The sequence below is a fragment of the Apis florea genome, unplaced genomic scaffold (assembly GCF_048593485.1).
Source record: "Apis florea isolate Af1SG1 unplaced genomic scaffold, ASM4859348v1 contig_2495_pilon, whole genome shotgun sequence".
NCBI classification, from domain to species: domain Eukaryota; kingdom Metazoa; phylum Arthropoda; class Insecta; order Hymenoptera; family Apidae; genus Apis; species Apis florea.
In genome coordinates this window covers 1,212,669-1,228,768 of record NW_028256595.1, presented here as the reverse complement: position 1 = coordinate 1,228,768, position 16,100 = coordinate 1,212,669, and the positions used below count along the sequence as shown (strand labels likewise).

The window sequence follows — 16,100 nt, the reverse complement described above, 5'->3', positions numbered from 1 at the left end:
ACGATTATGAAATGTATGTAACCTCGATGAATGTTGTAAAAATAAGTCATGAATAATTTTTGGATAATTGTATATTTGCAAACAGTAGCATTTTAAACATAAAACATATTCAGCAGAATTATGTTTTTTTAAACGATTAATTCAAAACTATATATGAACTTTGGAAAGTATAAGATTCAACATACAAGATGTACCATTTTTGCATGACACAGTATATATCTTTTAATTTTTGTATTTCCTTTTAACAAAGTTTGCGTGCACGAAAAAATTAGTGTAATCGGCAATGCTATTTGCTTAAGATCGCAAACAAAGATAAAATTGTATTCTTGAAACGTTTTATTATTACACGAGCCGTTGTAATGCGTACAATATTGCTTTACTGACCCGAATCAACCAGTCGATCAATCAGTTTTTGAAACGATACACGCGCTTCAGCGATCTTTCGTTTTTATCGATCGAAAACAAACAATAAAATATTTAAGGAACATTTAATACTTATCTTTAATATGATTTTCTTCGACTCAAAACTGTTTCATTCATGCTTCAACAAGCATGCATTGACTTAACGTCATACTTCACTGTTTGTATATGAATATGATTTAACTTGAAAAGGCATAAAAACAATAATTAGGAAGGACGTTGCTTTCATAGATATCGCTTAAATCTATCGCGGTGATCATAAAAGTGATGATAATAATCGTTCCATCGTTATAGATATTTAATACGTAGCAATGTTGTTCGGTATATATATATACACTATGTAGCAGTGTCGCCGAGAGACGCGAGATTTTTTTCTTTATTTCTTTCCTTATTGCCGATTGATTGATATTATATTACTATATACAGGATAAATCAATGCAGGTTGTTCGATTAGAGAAGATGAATTAATTTTTGATTTTCTTCATTAAGAAATTGTTCAATCGAGGAACATTGTATTTTCTTCTTTTATGAATAAATACAATAGATATTATTTTTACCGAAGGAAATATATATATCATAACGTATTACATCTCGCGACTCTTAGGAGCCTGATTCAAATGGAAGGAATACGATCTATCTTACAAGCTGAATAATGTTGGTGCGTTAACGTAGTACAGTGCGCCTCTATTAACGCGATTACGAGCTTAGAGATAAATTCATACTCGTCGTAATGCTATTACTCGTTATTACAAACTAGAAACAATTTCTAATGACTTTGTGAGTAGAATTTTTTAATTAGGCTCTTGAGCAGTCTAAACACGAGAGAAACAAAATGAACTCAATTTTCGCGCGCGCGCGTTTTACTTTACTAATTAACCCATTAATTCGGCACCTTCGATTATTTTTTTTTTTTTTTGCATCGATGCCCTCGAGTTATGTTATCTCCGTTATATATACATAAAAAAAAAAAAAAAAAAAAAGAAAAAAAATTTCGATTAGCAGCACCGATTCATGTCTTAACACGATTTGATATTTCGATGCGTTGTTCTTCGAAAATGCCTTTTTTTTTTTTTTATTTTGTTTCTTTATACGATGGAATGAGAGAAGTTGATGGCATTTAAGGATAAAGATCGTTACATGTAAAAGTATTAAACACGCGTCGTACTTCGTTAGAAATATGAAAAACAAACCGATATACGCTATACATTCATTCTCTACGTTTCTTACACACACGCACATTCGCATACATGCACACGCATCTCATATAACTATTCTTACTTTTTTGTTTTTTTATTTCTGTGTCTCTGCCTCTCTCTCTCTCTCTCTCTCTCTCTCTCTCTCAGTGTTACTCGCATACTTTTTTTTTTCTCTCTAATTACGAACTACAGTACGGTATATAGATCTTTTTTTTCTCTCGTTCACCTCTTAGGCCATTCCACGAGACATTTATAGTATTTTGACATTTACGAATGTGGTTCTATATCATTTCGCAAGTAGAAAGCATTGCACGCACGACTTTTTAAATCTAAACGTATCTGCGGTTCGTACGATTCATATTCTAAGTTTTACGGTAAAAATTCACTGAATACATCGTTCACTTGGCTACCGCAGACGCTTGACAGAGCAACGGCGAAACGGCGCTCGATCGAAATATGGGTCAAAGTTGCGATAGGGACGACGCGCGCGTTTGTTTGTTTCGTTAAAAAAAATTGCCCCACAAATATTATTGGTGAAAAAATTGTATTGCAAATAATCGCATCGTGCGTATAGGTTTTCGTTTAACTCGTTTTCGGCCGAATGACGGAACAGATGATATTCAGTATACGTCACGCGCTGTGTGCACAATTATCTCGGATGGAGAAAAAGATTTAATTACGGAAAGATTAAATTGACTCTGACAGATCGTGATCGAACCAACGATCACGGGACCCGAACGCGTCCGTTCATCGGCGATCGTTCGCAACCATTATTTCCTCACTGATTATGCAATCGTCCGCCGGAAGCTTTTACTTGATTGTTGCTAACTTTCGGTATCGCCCCGATGATCTTAACGCGATTCTGTTGCGGTTGTTGTTGCTGTTGTTGTTGTTGTTGTTGCGCTTGCTGTTTGTTGTCGCAGAATTGAGGTGGTGGGGCAAATACCAACTCGTCCCCGTTCCCGGCAGACGGTCCCGCGTTGAACTCCGGTGGCGGTGGTACGAACAGGTCGTTGCTCTGCTCCTCGGCATCCGCCTCGATCGGTGGTGGTAATTGGGCCAAGCTGACAGCGTGTCGCGTCAATAATCCACTGCCACCGTAGCTCGTCCTCTTCGGATTTGCCTCCTTTTCGACACTGGTCACGGAGAGTACCGTGGCAGGATGCTGTGCGGCCTCGTTGGCAAGATTTCTCGCGGTGGTGTCGTCGAAACCCGTCGGCGGGCCTACCGGCACGTCTTGATCGGAGCTCACCCCACTCGAGCTATTGTCACCATCCTCGGCCAGGGATTGCTGGGTTTGTTGCAGCAGAAAATCGTTCGGATGACTTTTCGAAGACTTCAACTGCGTCCTCACCTTCTGAATCTCTTCCACGCTGAAAGAGTGGGGCAACGAACTGCTACCGGACGAGCTCGAGCCGGAAGTGTTCGAGTTGCCCGACGTTTCTCGAGTGGATTCCAACTTCTCCCTCGCGGCCGCTTTCTCCAATTCCTTCGCGATCTCCGATTCCCCGTCGTCGTCCGTCTCCTCCTCGCCCTCGTCGTTCTCCGACTCGGAAAGGCTGTAATCCGGCTCTGGGATAGGTGGCGCCGCGCTCGACGTCACCACCGTGTTCCCGGCGTTGTTGTTGGCCACGGACGAGAGATTCGTGATCGAGGAACTGGTGCTGATACCCTTCTTCTTTCTCTCCCTGATACCGATCGTGCTGTGACTTCTATTCGTCTTCAATGGTTGGGCGTATTGGTTGTTGGCCGACTGATTGTTGTTCACTTGGTTGTTGTTGCTCACCGCGTTGCTCACGTTCTGCTGGTTGTTCAACGGTTTGAACGTGGTGTTGTTGGTAGTGCGCAAGCTGTGCGACTTTCTCACGTGACAACGGGTCGTGTGAGCCGGCAGGCTACGGGAGCGATACCCAACCGTCTTCATGTCTTCCGGCGAGGCGTACAGTTTCGCGCTGTTCGAAGGTCGGAAACTCGACATCACGCCGTAACTTCCATCCACTGTCGCGGCTGCCAACTCTGAACCGAGAAGGCAGAAAAGATACGTCGTGATTACATCCATATATATATATAGTTGAAATTTATTCTAGATAAATAAAAAGGGCCAAGAAATACGCGTATACATAGATATACCTTTGACTTGTTGTATGTGAGCCATGTTATCGTAGACAGAGGCCGGTGTGACTACATCCGGCACGTTGGCGCCCACGTTTACTTTGACGACTTGGCCGACAGGTGGCGGAGGTGGCGGATGGTTCGGTGGTGGAAGCCCGTTTCTTCCATTCAACGCGTTCACGTCCTCTTGGCTTCTGTGCCCTTTCGGTGCTAAAATAGACGACTGCACCTGCACATTCAAGTCCGGCGTACTGTGAAAGTCTCGATGAAGATCGGAACCACCGCCCAATCCACCGAAGAATCGCACCCTCGAGTTCAACTGTGAACAAAGCCGAGAAATTTTATTGGGATCTACAACATGTCGATAGAGGGAGTGAGAGAGAAGAGCGTTCAACGAAACGGAAACAATAGCTGGGAGATACATTAGCTGGATAACACTATTCGCTGTTACGAGTAACGCGAGAACAAACGAGATACTTATGTACACGTTTTCGATTAATTTCGTGTAAAAGCGGCAACACAAAAAGCAGGTACGTCGGTAACTCGATCAACCTGTGTTCTATCACGAGGAAACATTTCTCTCTCGTTCTATCTACTAATCTAGTTCGTCTATCTATCTCCTTTTTTTCGAGCAGCGATATACTTCGAATATACTGTGAAACTCGCGACGATTTAAGATGCAAAATGGAAAATCAGTTTAAAAGCGCGTATAAGGTTCGATGTTGTGGGGAGGCAAGCTGCACGATCATGCAAAAAGTGTAAGCAAAGTAATTAAAACGTTCGGGTTTTTATGGATACACGTGGTTAGTTCTGCGAGGCGTGTTCATAAAGCTGAAAGTGATATCCGATGCCCTTTCGAGCATCGGATTTTCATTAGCAAATGGCTTAGTCACCTGGAATCATGCAAGTCACGGACGCGCTAGAAACAAAGTATTTTCGATCAGTAATATAAGTCGTCCTCGTTGTCTCTCTCGTACCAGGAGCGCCCCTTGCTGTACACTCGTGCTGGCTTGCGAGAAAACTATAACACACATGCGTAAAAACAGCCACCGTCACCGCTAGAGGTAGCATGCATCGAGGAGGAGTCTTAACCTCTCTGAAAAATTCTTTGTAACTCTCTTGCGTCGAATATAATATATATATATATATAAAAGTGATAACGATTAAACGATGAAAGGGCTAGCGATTAATCAAATAGGGAGGGGGGGAGAATTATTCTACGAATATAGATTATAATACCAACAACCAACGAATCTAGCGTTAGGTTAATATTACGAGGGGGGAGTGATTAAAGTTGCCGATTCTAAGGATTTTTCCGAAAATTTGAGAGCGATGACGATTTTTTTTTTTTTTTTTTTTTTTTACACATCCTTAGAAAAGGCAAAGGGACGGATGACGAGATTTAAGTTTAAATTCTACCAGCGATTACCACACCAAAATCTACCATGTTCGTACGATCGAAGAAAGAAAGAAAGAAAGAAAGAAATCATCGTAACAGGGTGAAAATCTGTAAAATCGGAAGGAAAAGAAAGAGAATAAATGCGATTTAAATTTGGAGGGGATGTAGTTCCTTACTTTGCCTTTGCGTTTCATTTCCGCTACGCTCGCGTATACCCTGCCGGTCTTTGCGGGCGAGGAGGGATGCGACTTGGTAGCTTGACCAGTTTGAAAGTGAGAGCTCATCATGGACGAGCTGTACTGACCACTGGCACTACCTTGCTGCCGCTGAAATAGTTCCTGGAAGAAAGGAAGGAGAAAGCTTTGAAGCCTCGTGGTTTGTCGTGCGATCTGCCATTCGAGGAGAGAAGCGCATCGAGCATATGTTTCGCGATCCGAATGGAAACGCGACCGTACGCACCTCCAGCTCCGCGGCAGTGATCCTACTGGAGGTAGGCCTCGATCGGATACTGGCCGTTCTCGGCTGTACCGGCGTGTTTTGCCCAGTGTTGGGTCCGGTGGACGGCTGCTGGGGAAGATGGATCGATTCCGCGCTACTCGATTTGGCACCCGTCGACGTGATCTCGTCGCGATCGTCTCTCTCCCCACCACCTTCTGCGCGCCGCCACAAAAATTATCACATATTTATCATCGTTGCCATCAGATTTTTTTCTTTTTTTCCTTTTACCTAATCCAGCTACCATCGATCTTGCTCGCGCCCGGCCAACGCTCAGCGTCGTCTTTGGATCCCTTCGGGGCGGCATGGGGGCAGGCGATCTGCCGAGCGTGCCGCCGATCGCCACGTTGTTGTTACCTTTTCGGGGGAGGGTCGCGTACTGTCTCTGAATCGGTTGACTAGTTGGGAGAAGAGCAGCCGATTGCGAGTTCGGGAGGCTGATCACCGGCGAGACCACCGTCATACGAACCAACTCCCCCGATTTTCGTATCAAGTCGACTACGTGCTCGTGCGACGCCGTTGTCACGTCCTCGCCGTTGATCTGATGAGAAGAAAAAAAAAAAGGTATGAGTACACGGAAAAACGGGGAGAGATAGATATAGAAGGAAAGCACCGCTCACTTGGATAAGGTAATCCCCTTTTCGAAGACCGGCCAGATCCGCCACTCCTCCTTGATCCACGTCGTCCAGGTACTGCAAGGCCGGGTACCTGGCCGAAGGCGTCAACTCCATCAAAGGCGAGGTCGCCTTGGCGCCTCGTAACACGAATCCGAAACCCTTCCTCGAACGATGCAGGACCACGGTGCGTGGCTCCGACGTAACTCTGAGAGAAGAGAAGGTTATCAAACGGTTGTTATTCGCCCGGCCTATTAATCGTATTAACCCTTAGCGCTTCGCGCGTTTCTCGAGTACTGGCTTCTTTTATAATTTCATTTACCAATTCGTCCGTGAAAAATAATTTAAAATATTGTATCGGCTGTTCGATATTTGTAAGAACTTCTTGTGGTCCAATGACCTGTGGCAAATACACTAAAAGATATTCTATCCGGAGAATATGTAATTCCTCCGTCAACATCCATCCATCTAAGTCTTGTAACGAATCTTCGTTTTCAATAATTCGTCTCTTCGGTAGTATAATTTCTACTCGAAGTGTCAGAATCATTGTCTTCCAGATCCAGACAATCAAATTACGTGTCCGTTATCACTCTAAATTCTCATCGTAATATTTATTTTTCTTCGTTATTGTTAACCATAGAAAAAATGGTTTGATCGTAATGGTACACAGACTTGGCACGTTTTAACTAACGCGTGTTAAAAACATTTGGCGGAGCGTTAAGTTAGTTAATAATTAATAATTCGTAGCCTCGATAATCGTCGCTATCGAAAAGATCGAGAGGTGTGTGTGTGTGTGTGTATGTATACAAAGCGACTCACGGTTTCTTCAATCTAGGAGCGGTAGCGAAATACTTATGTTGCGATTCTCTACGACCCAACACCCTGTTCCGGCCGTCCCTCGCAGGCTGGGGGCCCAATGGAATGTTGGTGTGGCGAAGCCTGACTTCTTGCACGCAGTGCGCCGGGAACAGACCCGTGCCCTGTCCTCGAAGCACACCCTCGAGAAGGCCGCAATCGGTCGCCCCGGTCACTGTCGAATATGGAAGAACAGATATACTTCCTTTCCCACTCGAACGAAATTCGAACGAAATTTGAATAAAAGAGAAATCGCTCGCTTTTTCCTTTCTTTATCCGGCAAACGTGGAGAAGGAGAGAGTGAAGGAGATCGGAAAGGCGGTTATCAGGGAGATAGAGATAAGAGAAGATAATAATCGGTGTGTCAATACCTTCCAAGATATCTCCTTGATTGATATTCAGATGGCCTAGTATTCCGCTGTTATAACTCTCGACGCAGACAACCGTGGTCCCCGGTATCGACAGGGAATTGGTAGTGTCCGACTGCGAGGTCCCCACCCCTGAACTATCGCTAATCACGTCGGAAGCTGTATCGCCGAGACTCTTGTCTAAAAAAAAATTGACGGAACAAGGGTGGTCGAAATTTTGTTGAAACTTTCATCCCATCTTTTTTTTCTCCTACATTTTCTCGTTTTTAGAGCGGCGAACCTCATGCAAACGCTATACATATATATATATTATATATATATATCTGTGTGTGTATATATATATATACACACACACATATATATACTTTTAACGGGGTATAAATAAGATAGGCGCCTTTGGCTCAACGCCAAAACGGTATCCGTCTTTTTTTTCCTTTTTAAGGATTGGCCAACTGGTAATAAAATATACGTAGTGTATGTGGCGCGAGAGTGTCGGTTGGCTGACGGAATGTCTAGGTTGCTGATGTTACATTCATTAGCGGAGGCACGGCTATATATCTCGCGCGTCTTGTTTCGTTATAATTCGAGGTGATTGGGCCGAGCGACAAACGGTCCACCAAACAACACACGGCTTACCGTTTCTGATGGTGATGGTTCGACGTTCGAGCCACGCCAAACATACAAATTGTACACCTCTTGTTTCACGCTTCTCTCTCACTATAGGAGGATCACACATCGCGTCCCAAACGCACGTACAGGATGCGCGCGAAAAATTCCGCAAGAAAAACGCATTCTCTCTCTCTCTCTCCTTCTCTTTTTGTGTGCGCATGCGTGTTCTTTCTCTCGCGACAGAGAAAGAAAGAGAAAGAGAGAGAGAGAGAGAGAGAGGAAATGTCGTGGAAAATAAACCTGTATGCGTTATACCTGTGACGATGCTGGCGGAATCTTCGCCGGACGGTTGATTGCTGCCCTCGGACAGGCTCGAGCTGGCCGAGCTGAAAGGAGCTAGACTCCTGCTGCTCGGTGAGGGCGAGGGCGGCATCTCCATAGTTCTGTGCATGTCGAGACGGTGTTGAAGCTCGAGCCGGTGTTCTTGCAGCCTCGTCAGCCCCTCCATTCTTACGTTCTGATAGTTCTCCGCTGGTAATCTTGAAATGGAGCGTATAACCGTCGAAAACCCCCGTCCATACATACTGAATCTCGCGAGATTAGCGTAAATTGTCTTTGCTTTGTATCCCTCTCCTCCTTCCCCCCTCCTTTCTACAAATCCTTCTCCTCTCCCCAATTTTTCTCGGAGATTATAATAATAAAAAAACAGAAGAAGGAGAAGAATCCCCTCTCTCGATCGATCGAGATTAATCTCGAATCGATAGATATCTAAGTATCTATCTAAGAGGAAGATAAGAAAGAAAGAAGAAGAGAGAGAGGAGAGAGAGAAAAAAAAAAAGAGATCTCGATCGAGCAGTGATCGCAAAGACAGTTTATGCTTACCTCGCGTTAGGATCCCTCAGCGAATTGGGGCTCTGGTAGTCCGCGATCCCTCGGCCGTTCTCGGACGGCGCTATTCTCTGCTGTAGCTGCTCGTTCCTGCTCGTTGCCTCGATGGACGGTGGTGGTAGTACACGTGCGGCGCTGTTCGCGTACTGCTCGGCGGACGGTATTCTGGTTAGGGTGCCGGTCGGATATTGGTCGGCGGACGGCACTCTGGTGAGCGTACCGGCGTATTGGTGGTGGTCCCTCGCGGTATTCGGGCTGGCGGCGTATTGCTCCGTGGACGGTACTCTGGTCGCGTATTGCTCGGCGGACGGCACTCTCGTCACCGCGTACTGCTCCACCGAGATCGTTCTGGTCAGGCTACCTCCTCCTCCTCCTCCTCCTCCTCCTCCTCCTCCAGCGGCGTGTTGCTGTTCGGCGGACGGTATCCTGGTGAGGGTGCCCAGGTTAGTGGCCGAGCAGCTGGTGGTCATCGTGCCTCCGAACGCCACCGAGCGCCGTTTCGGGTTGTAGCGTGGCGGCCCTTTAAACGGTACTGGAAAATCGAGGGTTGCAAGGTTAAGTAAAGAAAGGATTACTTAGCCTTACAATTAGACGCCGCTCTCCGTAAGTGTATTCTCTCCCTTTTTCTATATATATTTAGACGTATATTTTCGCTCGAAAAGTTTGCTCTCTCTCTCTCTCTCTCTCTCTCTGTATTTCACGATTCGCAGAAATGTGAAAACTTACTTACAAGCTGGCTACGCACGCACGCGTACATAAATTGTCAAACGACGAATTTTGTTATAACGTGGTTAGTGTTTGGATTATACAGGAAAGCGGTGAGAAGCACACGCGTGAGCGAATTATGTGTATTGCATCCGTTTTCCACAATATACAATATGTGTGACACGTTGGTGTTGTTGTAGCAAAGTTGTTGCGGCAAAGTGATCGATCAACAACTCGCGTTCAATTTTCCACGGTGTTTATCGATGAAAGCGCCGCGTGTGCTTTTCCAGGCGAGATCCCCTCGATCGATCCACCTTTTTCGGGCGAGCCCTCTCGCGATCGAACCACCACCTTTCTCTCTCCGAGAGACTTGCTTCAACGGGGTGCCCATCCATTTGTGTGTACAACAAAGTTTTATTAAACAAAGTCGAGAACTACCAAAAAACGTTACTACCGGCTTCGATGCTCACCGACTTTTCGAGGAGGAACAGGTTTTAAAATCTTGCGATTTTCAAACGATTTGGAAACGTTTCATCCGTGAGCAGCGAAGCTTCAGTCGACGAGGGTAGATAAAAGGTGAATCGTTAGTAGTTGCCCAAAAGCGGTCAAACTTTCAAAAGTCGTTATTATCTCGTTTTTATCGTATCGTATAAGTTACAAACGATGCTCGACGTCTTACAAGACCATCACCACCAAAACATCCCATCCGACAATTGTTACAATATTACTTTGGTACTTTTTTTTTCCCACAGAGACACAGACAACACGCACAATTACATATATATATATATATATAGATTATACGTATAAATATACAAAATCCTTTTGTATATATGTTATATATTTATACACACCATACATCTCGACTAATTTACTACTAATTTACCAGCTACTTCACCTCCTAGCCTACGCTACTGGCAAGCGCTGAAGCGTGTGTTGTCTTAGACAGGAAAGAGAGGGGAGAAGGAAAGAAAGAAACGAAGCATTCTGCACAACTCGATAACATGCACATGCCAATGTTAAAAAGATGACGTGACGTGCTATATATATTTAAAAATTTTCAATCGATCCAATTTTTATCGTTCTATTATCATGGACAAGCATTCCGTCCTCGGATTATCAACAAATTACATCGCCTAATAACAAAAACTCGCGAATAGAACGAAATCATCCATCGAATTGGAGAGCGATCGAGATATGGAGAGGAAGGAAAAAAAAAAAAAAAAGAAAGAAAAAGGAAAGACGCGCGAGTCAATTTCTCCTTCACCTATTCGCGTCCTCCTCTCGCACTCACCAACTTCTTCCGGCTGATAATTCTTGATCACCTCGGCCAGCTCCATGTTCCCAGCGATCACCGCAACCTGGTAGGGCGTCTGGTTCGCGTAATTCAGACTGTCCTTCTGCGCGCCTCTGAACAGCAACTGGCGTATGCAAGAGGAGTCCGTGTTGTTCACCGCGCAAACGTGCAACGGCGTGTTGCCGGACGCGTTACGCGCGTTCATGTCGGCGCCGTAAAAAAGCAAGTGATCCAGGTGTTGGACCAGGTTGTTGCGGCAGGCCTGCGAACACAGTGTTATCGATTATCGAACGGGATGGGGCGCGATTATAATTATAAAACTAAGCTTAAGCTAGTCCTCCCTCCTCCCTTCTTTTGGAGGAGGAGTCGGAAAAAGGAGGGAGGTGAAACCTGGTGCACTTCCTGCCATCCCTGCAAATCCTGGGCGCCTATGGTCGCGTGGTCGTGGAGCAACGTTTCGCACAGCATCGGGTCGGTTTTGTAGATGACGCTGTAGTAGAGCGGCGTCAACCCCTTCGTGTCCTTGTAATTGGGGCTCGCGCCCAGCTCGAGCAACGTCTTCACCGCTTCCAGGCTGTTCCGCTCGACGGCCCGATGCATCGCCGTCAGGCCCTCCTTCGTTCGATAATCGAGCAACGCGCCACCGTTCACCAGTGCTATTATCACCTTCGAGGGCTTCTTCAGCGTGGTGGCCAACGTGAGCGGAGTCTCTGAGCGAACAATTTCGATTCGAAATACGTTCGAATGTCTTTCCAGGGGTTTTTTTTTTTTTTTTCTTTACCTCCGGTTTCCTGGCAGTGGAAATTAGGATCCAGACCCTTGCTGCACATCTTGGCGATCTTCTCCACTTGGCTGTTTGCCACGTACTCCAGCAACCTTCGCAAGTTTGTCCTCGTGTGCATCGCCTTCAACTGTTTTTCATCCAGGTGCAGCATCTTGTAGACGCGCCTTTTGTACTTGAGCTGCGAATTAAAAATGGGATCGTGGCGTGGGCTCCCTTTGATCATCGCTACGATCACAGGTGGAAACACCTGACCTCCTTCCCATTCCTCGTGACATTTATGAACGTGGCATACGTAAGTATTTGAAATTCGTAGTTTCGAATTATTTTTATATCCCAAGATTTGAAAAAGAAGAGAAGCAATACATATTAGATTCCCATAGAATTGGAATTTAATAAAGAGATGAAAAATTAGAGGGAAAGTTTCGTCGATTCGTCTATGAAAAAGTATTAAATATACGATTTAAGAAGAAAAAAAAAAAAGAAAATTGACCTTCGTGTAACTGTAACTGCCCTCCCCCCCCCTTCCCCCTCCAAGAAAAAATATACCAACGCCACTTCCGAAACAACCGTTCAACTTTTATCCGAAAATTTATTTTTTTTCGCCAAACGGAAAGAGAAACGTTTGACGTTAAATCAAGATTAATGTGAAGTATAAAAAAAAAAAAAGAGAAAAAAATCGTAGAATACACTCTCCGTTTATTTTCGAAGTGGGCGTCTCGATACGAAATGCCACGATCGAATTTCCCTTCCTGCACACCCACCTGGTAGAGTCCGGTGGAAAGAGACGAGGAGAAACATATCGTATGAGGAGGACAAAACGTGTATATATATATATATATATATATATATAAAATTATCCCGGCTTAATGGGGGTTTCGCCATGTCGCTTCCCGGTGGCGTTACATCTTCTTCTTTGTAATTATCGGAGGCGTCGTGGTTCGAAGCGTTAGATTACCGACGGATAGGCAATATCGCCGCGCTAATGACTACCGTTACCACCAATTATGATTATCCACGGGATCCGCGATGTAAATTAGAGACAGGACGAAAATAATCCATTTCTCGTCTCTTATCGGCCGTGACCAATCGACCGCTCTTTTTTACGCGGCTCGGTCGTTAACTCTCGGAGAAGCACGAGAGAAGAAGCCCGACAACGGCGACGCGACACGAACTCCGACTTGGCCGAGTTGGCGAGCAAGAATCGTCGTGAACTCGGATACCAAGGTGATCTCGGTAATACTCTCGGCTTAACGGTGATGTCGAGAGGGCTATTATACGAGATATACGCGTATTTTTCCTCTTTTCCGTGACTCGACTCGTCGCTCGCCCGATCACGTTATTGCGAAGGCAACGGTTCTCATCGTACGGGCTTTTACGCGCGTTCGATCGCTTCTTAACTCGGTGTAAACAGGCGATTCTCGTTGATTTCTCGTCTAGCTTTCGAGCGTCTGTGCAAGAGGAGAATAAGTCTGGCGTCGTTGTTCGAAAGGAGCGTCGTTTATTGTTTACAACGGATCGAGATTGAATCGTTTCTCGAGAGGAAGCGAGAATTAATTAAACAAAAGTCGGGTAGGAGGCGCGACGAGTCGGCTCGATCGACGGAGAGCTGTGCGCGTGCGCGTGAGATAAGAAAAAAGGAAGGTGGCGTGGCGAATAGCGACTAGGTACCGAATACCGCGTGATCTATGGCTCCCCGTCCAACCTCGCGTTTTATTTATTTCTATCCACGAGTCGGTGGAGTGTGCATCGGCCGCGATATTGGCCGCAACTCCGGACGAAAAAGAAGAGGAAAAAAAAAAAGTGAAACAAGCGTTGCGTACGTCTTCGAACGTTCCCACTTTATCTACATCATCCGGCTCGACGTTGAAATATTTCGCGAAATGGTAGAGGTGAAAATTGAGCCGAGTGGCTCAAGGCCGTGCCCCTTGGAGAGAGAGAAAAAGGAAAAAATCTCGAGGCCATCGCGGAATCTCTCTTTCGCTCGGCGAAAAAACTCTCACCGTTTAATTAACGTCGGATAGAGGAGGGCGATTAATTATGCAACGATCAAAGAAGGGGCAGGGGTGGTACGCTCCCTCCCGAATGCACACACACACACACACACACACGTACACGCGCGCATGCGCGCGCGCGTTCCATTGCCAATTTCCTCCTCGATCACGCGTTTCGATCCATCCGCGGAACGAAACGAAGAGAAATCGAAGCTTTCGTTCCAAGATGGAAGAGATTCGCGATGCGACTCGACTTATCCTAGAAAGTGAATCCCCGTGGCGAGACCGAGCTATCGACACTGAAGCCGATCGCGTCAACGGAGATCCAGGCAAGAAGAGGAAGAGGAGGAGGAGGAGGAGGAGGAGGAAGAAAAAGAAGAGGAAGAAGAAAAAGAAGAGGAACGCCAACACCGAGATGAGCACTAGATCCGGTTACGCAAGAAAACCGCGGGCAAGATCCAGATCTCGTTAACCGACCGAGGGATTATTTGTTTTTCCCGGATCCCCTGTTTCAACAGTCATCGTCCCGACAGTGCATCGACTCCCTCGGATGCTCTCGATCAGCTACGAAAATCTCCTAACGCGATCGAGATCCATCGATTTCCTTCGCCAAGCGACGCTCTTCCTTTTTTCTTTCTTCCTTCCTTCCTTCCCCACTCTCGTTCACTTTCTCGTCGCGGATCGTTTCTCGGCCGGCTCTCGGACGAAAGGAGGGGAGAGAAAAAGTAGGCGCTCGGAAAAAATAGCCACGCGGACCCTCCTTGACCCACGCAGCAAAAAAGGGAGGGATAAAGAGAGTTGTCGAGCAAACTCCTCGATACTGAAGAGTCGCGCGGCCCTTCGTAAACCCCTCCCCCTTTCTTTCGCCTCTTCTTTCTTTCCTTTGACGGCCAATCTCGGAAGCTGAAGCAACCTTTTCGCCCGCGTCAATGCGCGCCCTCCCTTTCTTCCCTTCCTCCCTTCCCTAAGAGCCAGCAGCAGCCTTGTTTAAACCTTCCCTTCCTTGTTATTCGCCTCGACGAGAATAAAGTGGCGAGGTCAGGGATAAAAATTCGAATTAACCCATTGGCGTCCTTTTCTATATATATAAAAAAGAGACGTCTCTGTTCTTACCTCCAAGTATCCGACGGGTCCGTTGAAGGGATAGTCGCCGAGGCGGCGTTCCTCGTCCAAGAATTTCCCGGCTTTTCCATTGACGGGTGGACAGAACAGGCCGTAATTGAAGCTCTCCTTCAGCTCCTGGAAACGATCGCAGAATCTGGATCAATTGGGGGGGGAAAAAATTGTATCCCGCGCGGTGGATCGGCAGCCGCCGCCCGCCACCCCCGTTCTACTATATACGCATACGCTACTCTCATGCAACAAGGATGGTCAACAAGGAGAGAGAGAGAGAGAGAGAGAGAGAGAGCGAGACAGGGATCATTCGGTTCGACGAACGTTTGCTTCCAAACGTTTCCCCCTCCTCCGAATCGATTAGACGCGCCTCCATTCCCTCTTTCTATCTGTCGAGGACGATAATAACAATTATCTTGGACCTTCCTCACGACAACGATACACCTTTTTTTCTCTCTCATCGAATTTACTCGAAACTCGGGAATTGTGCCAATTCGAAATGGAACGGAATTGGGTTCGACGATCTCGGCCCGATCTCTTTCGACACTTGGCGCGGATAAATGGTGGGATCGCGTTCCATCCCTCGATTTCGCGTCCCCTTCGGGCGCGACGCTCGCGTGCCGTGCCGCGTTCAACTTGTCGGAAACGTTTCGTTCCGATGGCGAGTCGCCCGCGGCGGAGCAGGGAGGGAAAAAGAACGAGGAGAGGAAAGGGAAAGAAACGGATATATAAAGAGAGAGAGAGAGAGAGAGAGGATCGGTGCATTACCGGGTAAAAACGAGGAGGGGGGCGGAAAGAGAAGACACGAAGCGGGTACAGAGAGAGAGGGAGGAAGGGGGAAAAGCGATCCACCCAACAATCATGGCAACAATAGCCAAGAGTGGAACACGTGCCAAATTAAAGGCCTTCGAACCAAAGTACCGAGGTGCGCGCAGATCGTGTCTGAGGCCCTGGTCGTTTAAAACCGGCCGCGTCTGTGATGCGCGGGGGTGTGGTTGAGAATCGGTTGAGCCTCGGAGAGAAAAAAAGCCACCGAAAAGGAGGTGTCTTTTTTTTTTATTTTCCACCTCCATTTTCTCCTCGATGTGCACACGCGTTGCACGCGTCTCATCACGTTCCGCGAATCGAGCATCGAATCTCGGGGAGGATCATCGAGCCGTTCGATACTTAGACAGAGGAGAGATGTAGATAAAGGAAAGACGTAGATGGAGAAGAGACGTAGATGGGGAAGAGATGTAGATGAAGGAGAGACGT

General features: G+C 46.3%; 1 protein-coding gene and 1 long non-coding RNA gene across 11 annotated transcripts in view; one reads left to right on the top strand and one right to left on the bottom strand.

Annotated features, from left to right (window-relative positions):
• Positions 1–53: 53 nt before the first annotated feature.
• Prosap (SH3 and multiple ankyrin repeat domains prosap) overlaps positions 54–16,100 on the bottom strand; it is a 99,691-nt gene continuing 83,644 nt past the window's right edge. For 5 of the 10 annotated variants that reach the window (XM_086906607.1, XM_086906611.1, XM_086906610.1 and 2 more), the window contains 14 exons: positions 14,847–14,972; positions 11,740–11,920; positions 11,349–11,668; positions 10,956–11,220; positions 8,951–9,488; positions 8,384–8,652; positions 7,463–7,639; positions 7,056–7,266; positions 6,243–6,444; positions 5,854–6,163; positions 5,587–5,780; positions 5,304–5,465; positions 3,747–4,047; positions 54–3,632 (listed from right to left, as the gene is read on the bottom strand). In XM_086906607.1, coding sequence (XP_086762733.1) covers positions 2,395–3,632; positions 3,747–4,047; positions 5,304–5,465; positions 5,587–5,780; positions 5,854–6,163; positions 6,243–6,444; positions 7,056–7,266; positions 7,463–7,639; positions 8,384–8,652; positions 8,951–9,488; positions 10,956–11,220; positions 11,349–11,668; positions 11,740–11,920; positions 14,847–14,972 — 4,494 coding nt within the window. In that variant the 3' untranslated portion in view covers positions 54–2,394. Of the gene's footprint in view, positions 3,633–3,746; positions 4,048–5,303; positions 5,466–5,586; positions 5,781–5,853; positions 6,164–6,242; positions 6,445–7,055; positions 7,267–7,462; positions 7,640–8,383; positions 8,653–8,950; positions 9,489–10,955; positions 11,221–11,348; positions 11,669–11,739; positions 11,921–14,846; positions 14,992–16,100 lie in introns of all 10 variants that reach the window. The other 5 variants (XM_086906615.1, XM_086906616.1, XM_086906612.1 and 2 more) reach the window with 4 other exon arrangements.
• On the top strand, positions 4,044–5,285 carry LOC147657833 (uncharacterized). The gene is made up of 2 exons (XR_015291692.1): positions 4,044–4,258; positions 4,364–5,285. It is a non-coding gene; the product is annotated as an uncharacterized LOC147657833 (long non-coding RNA).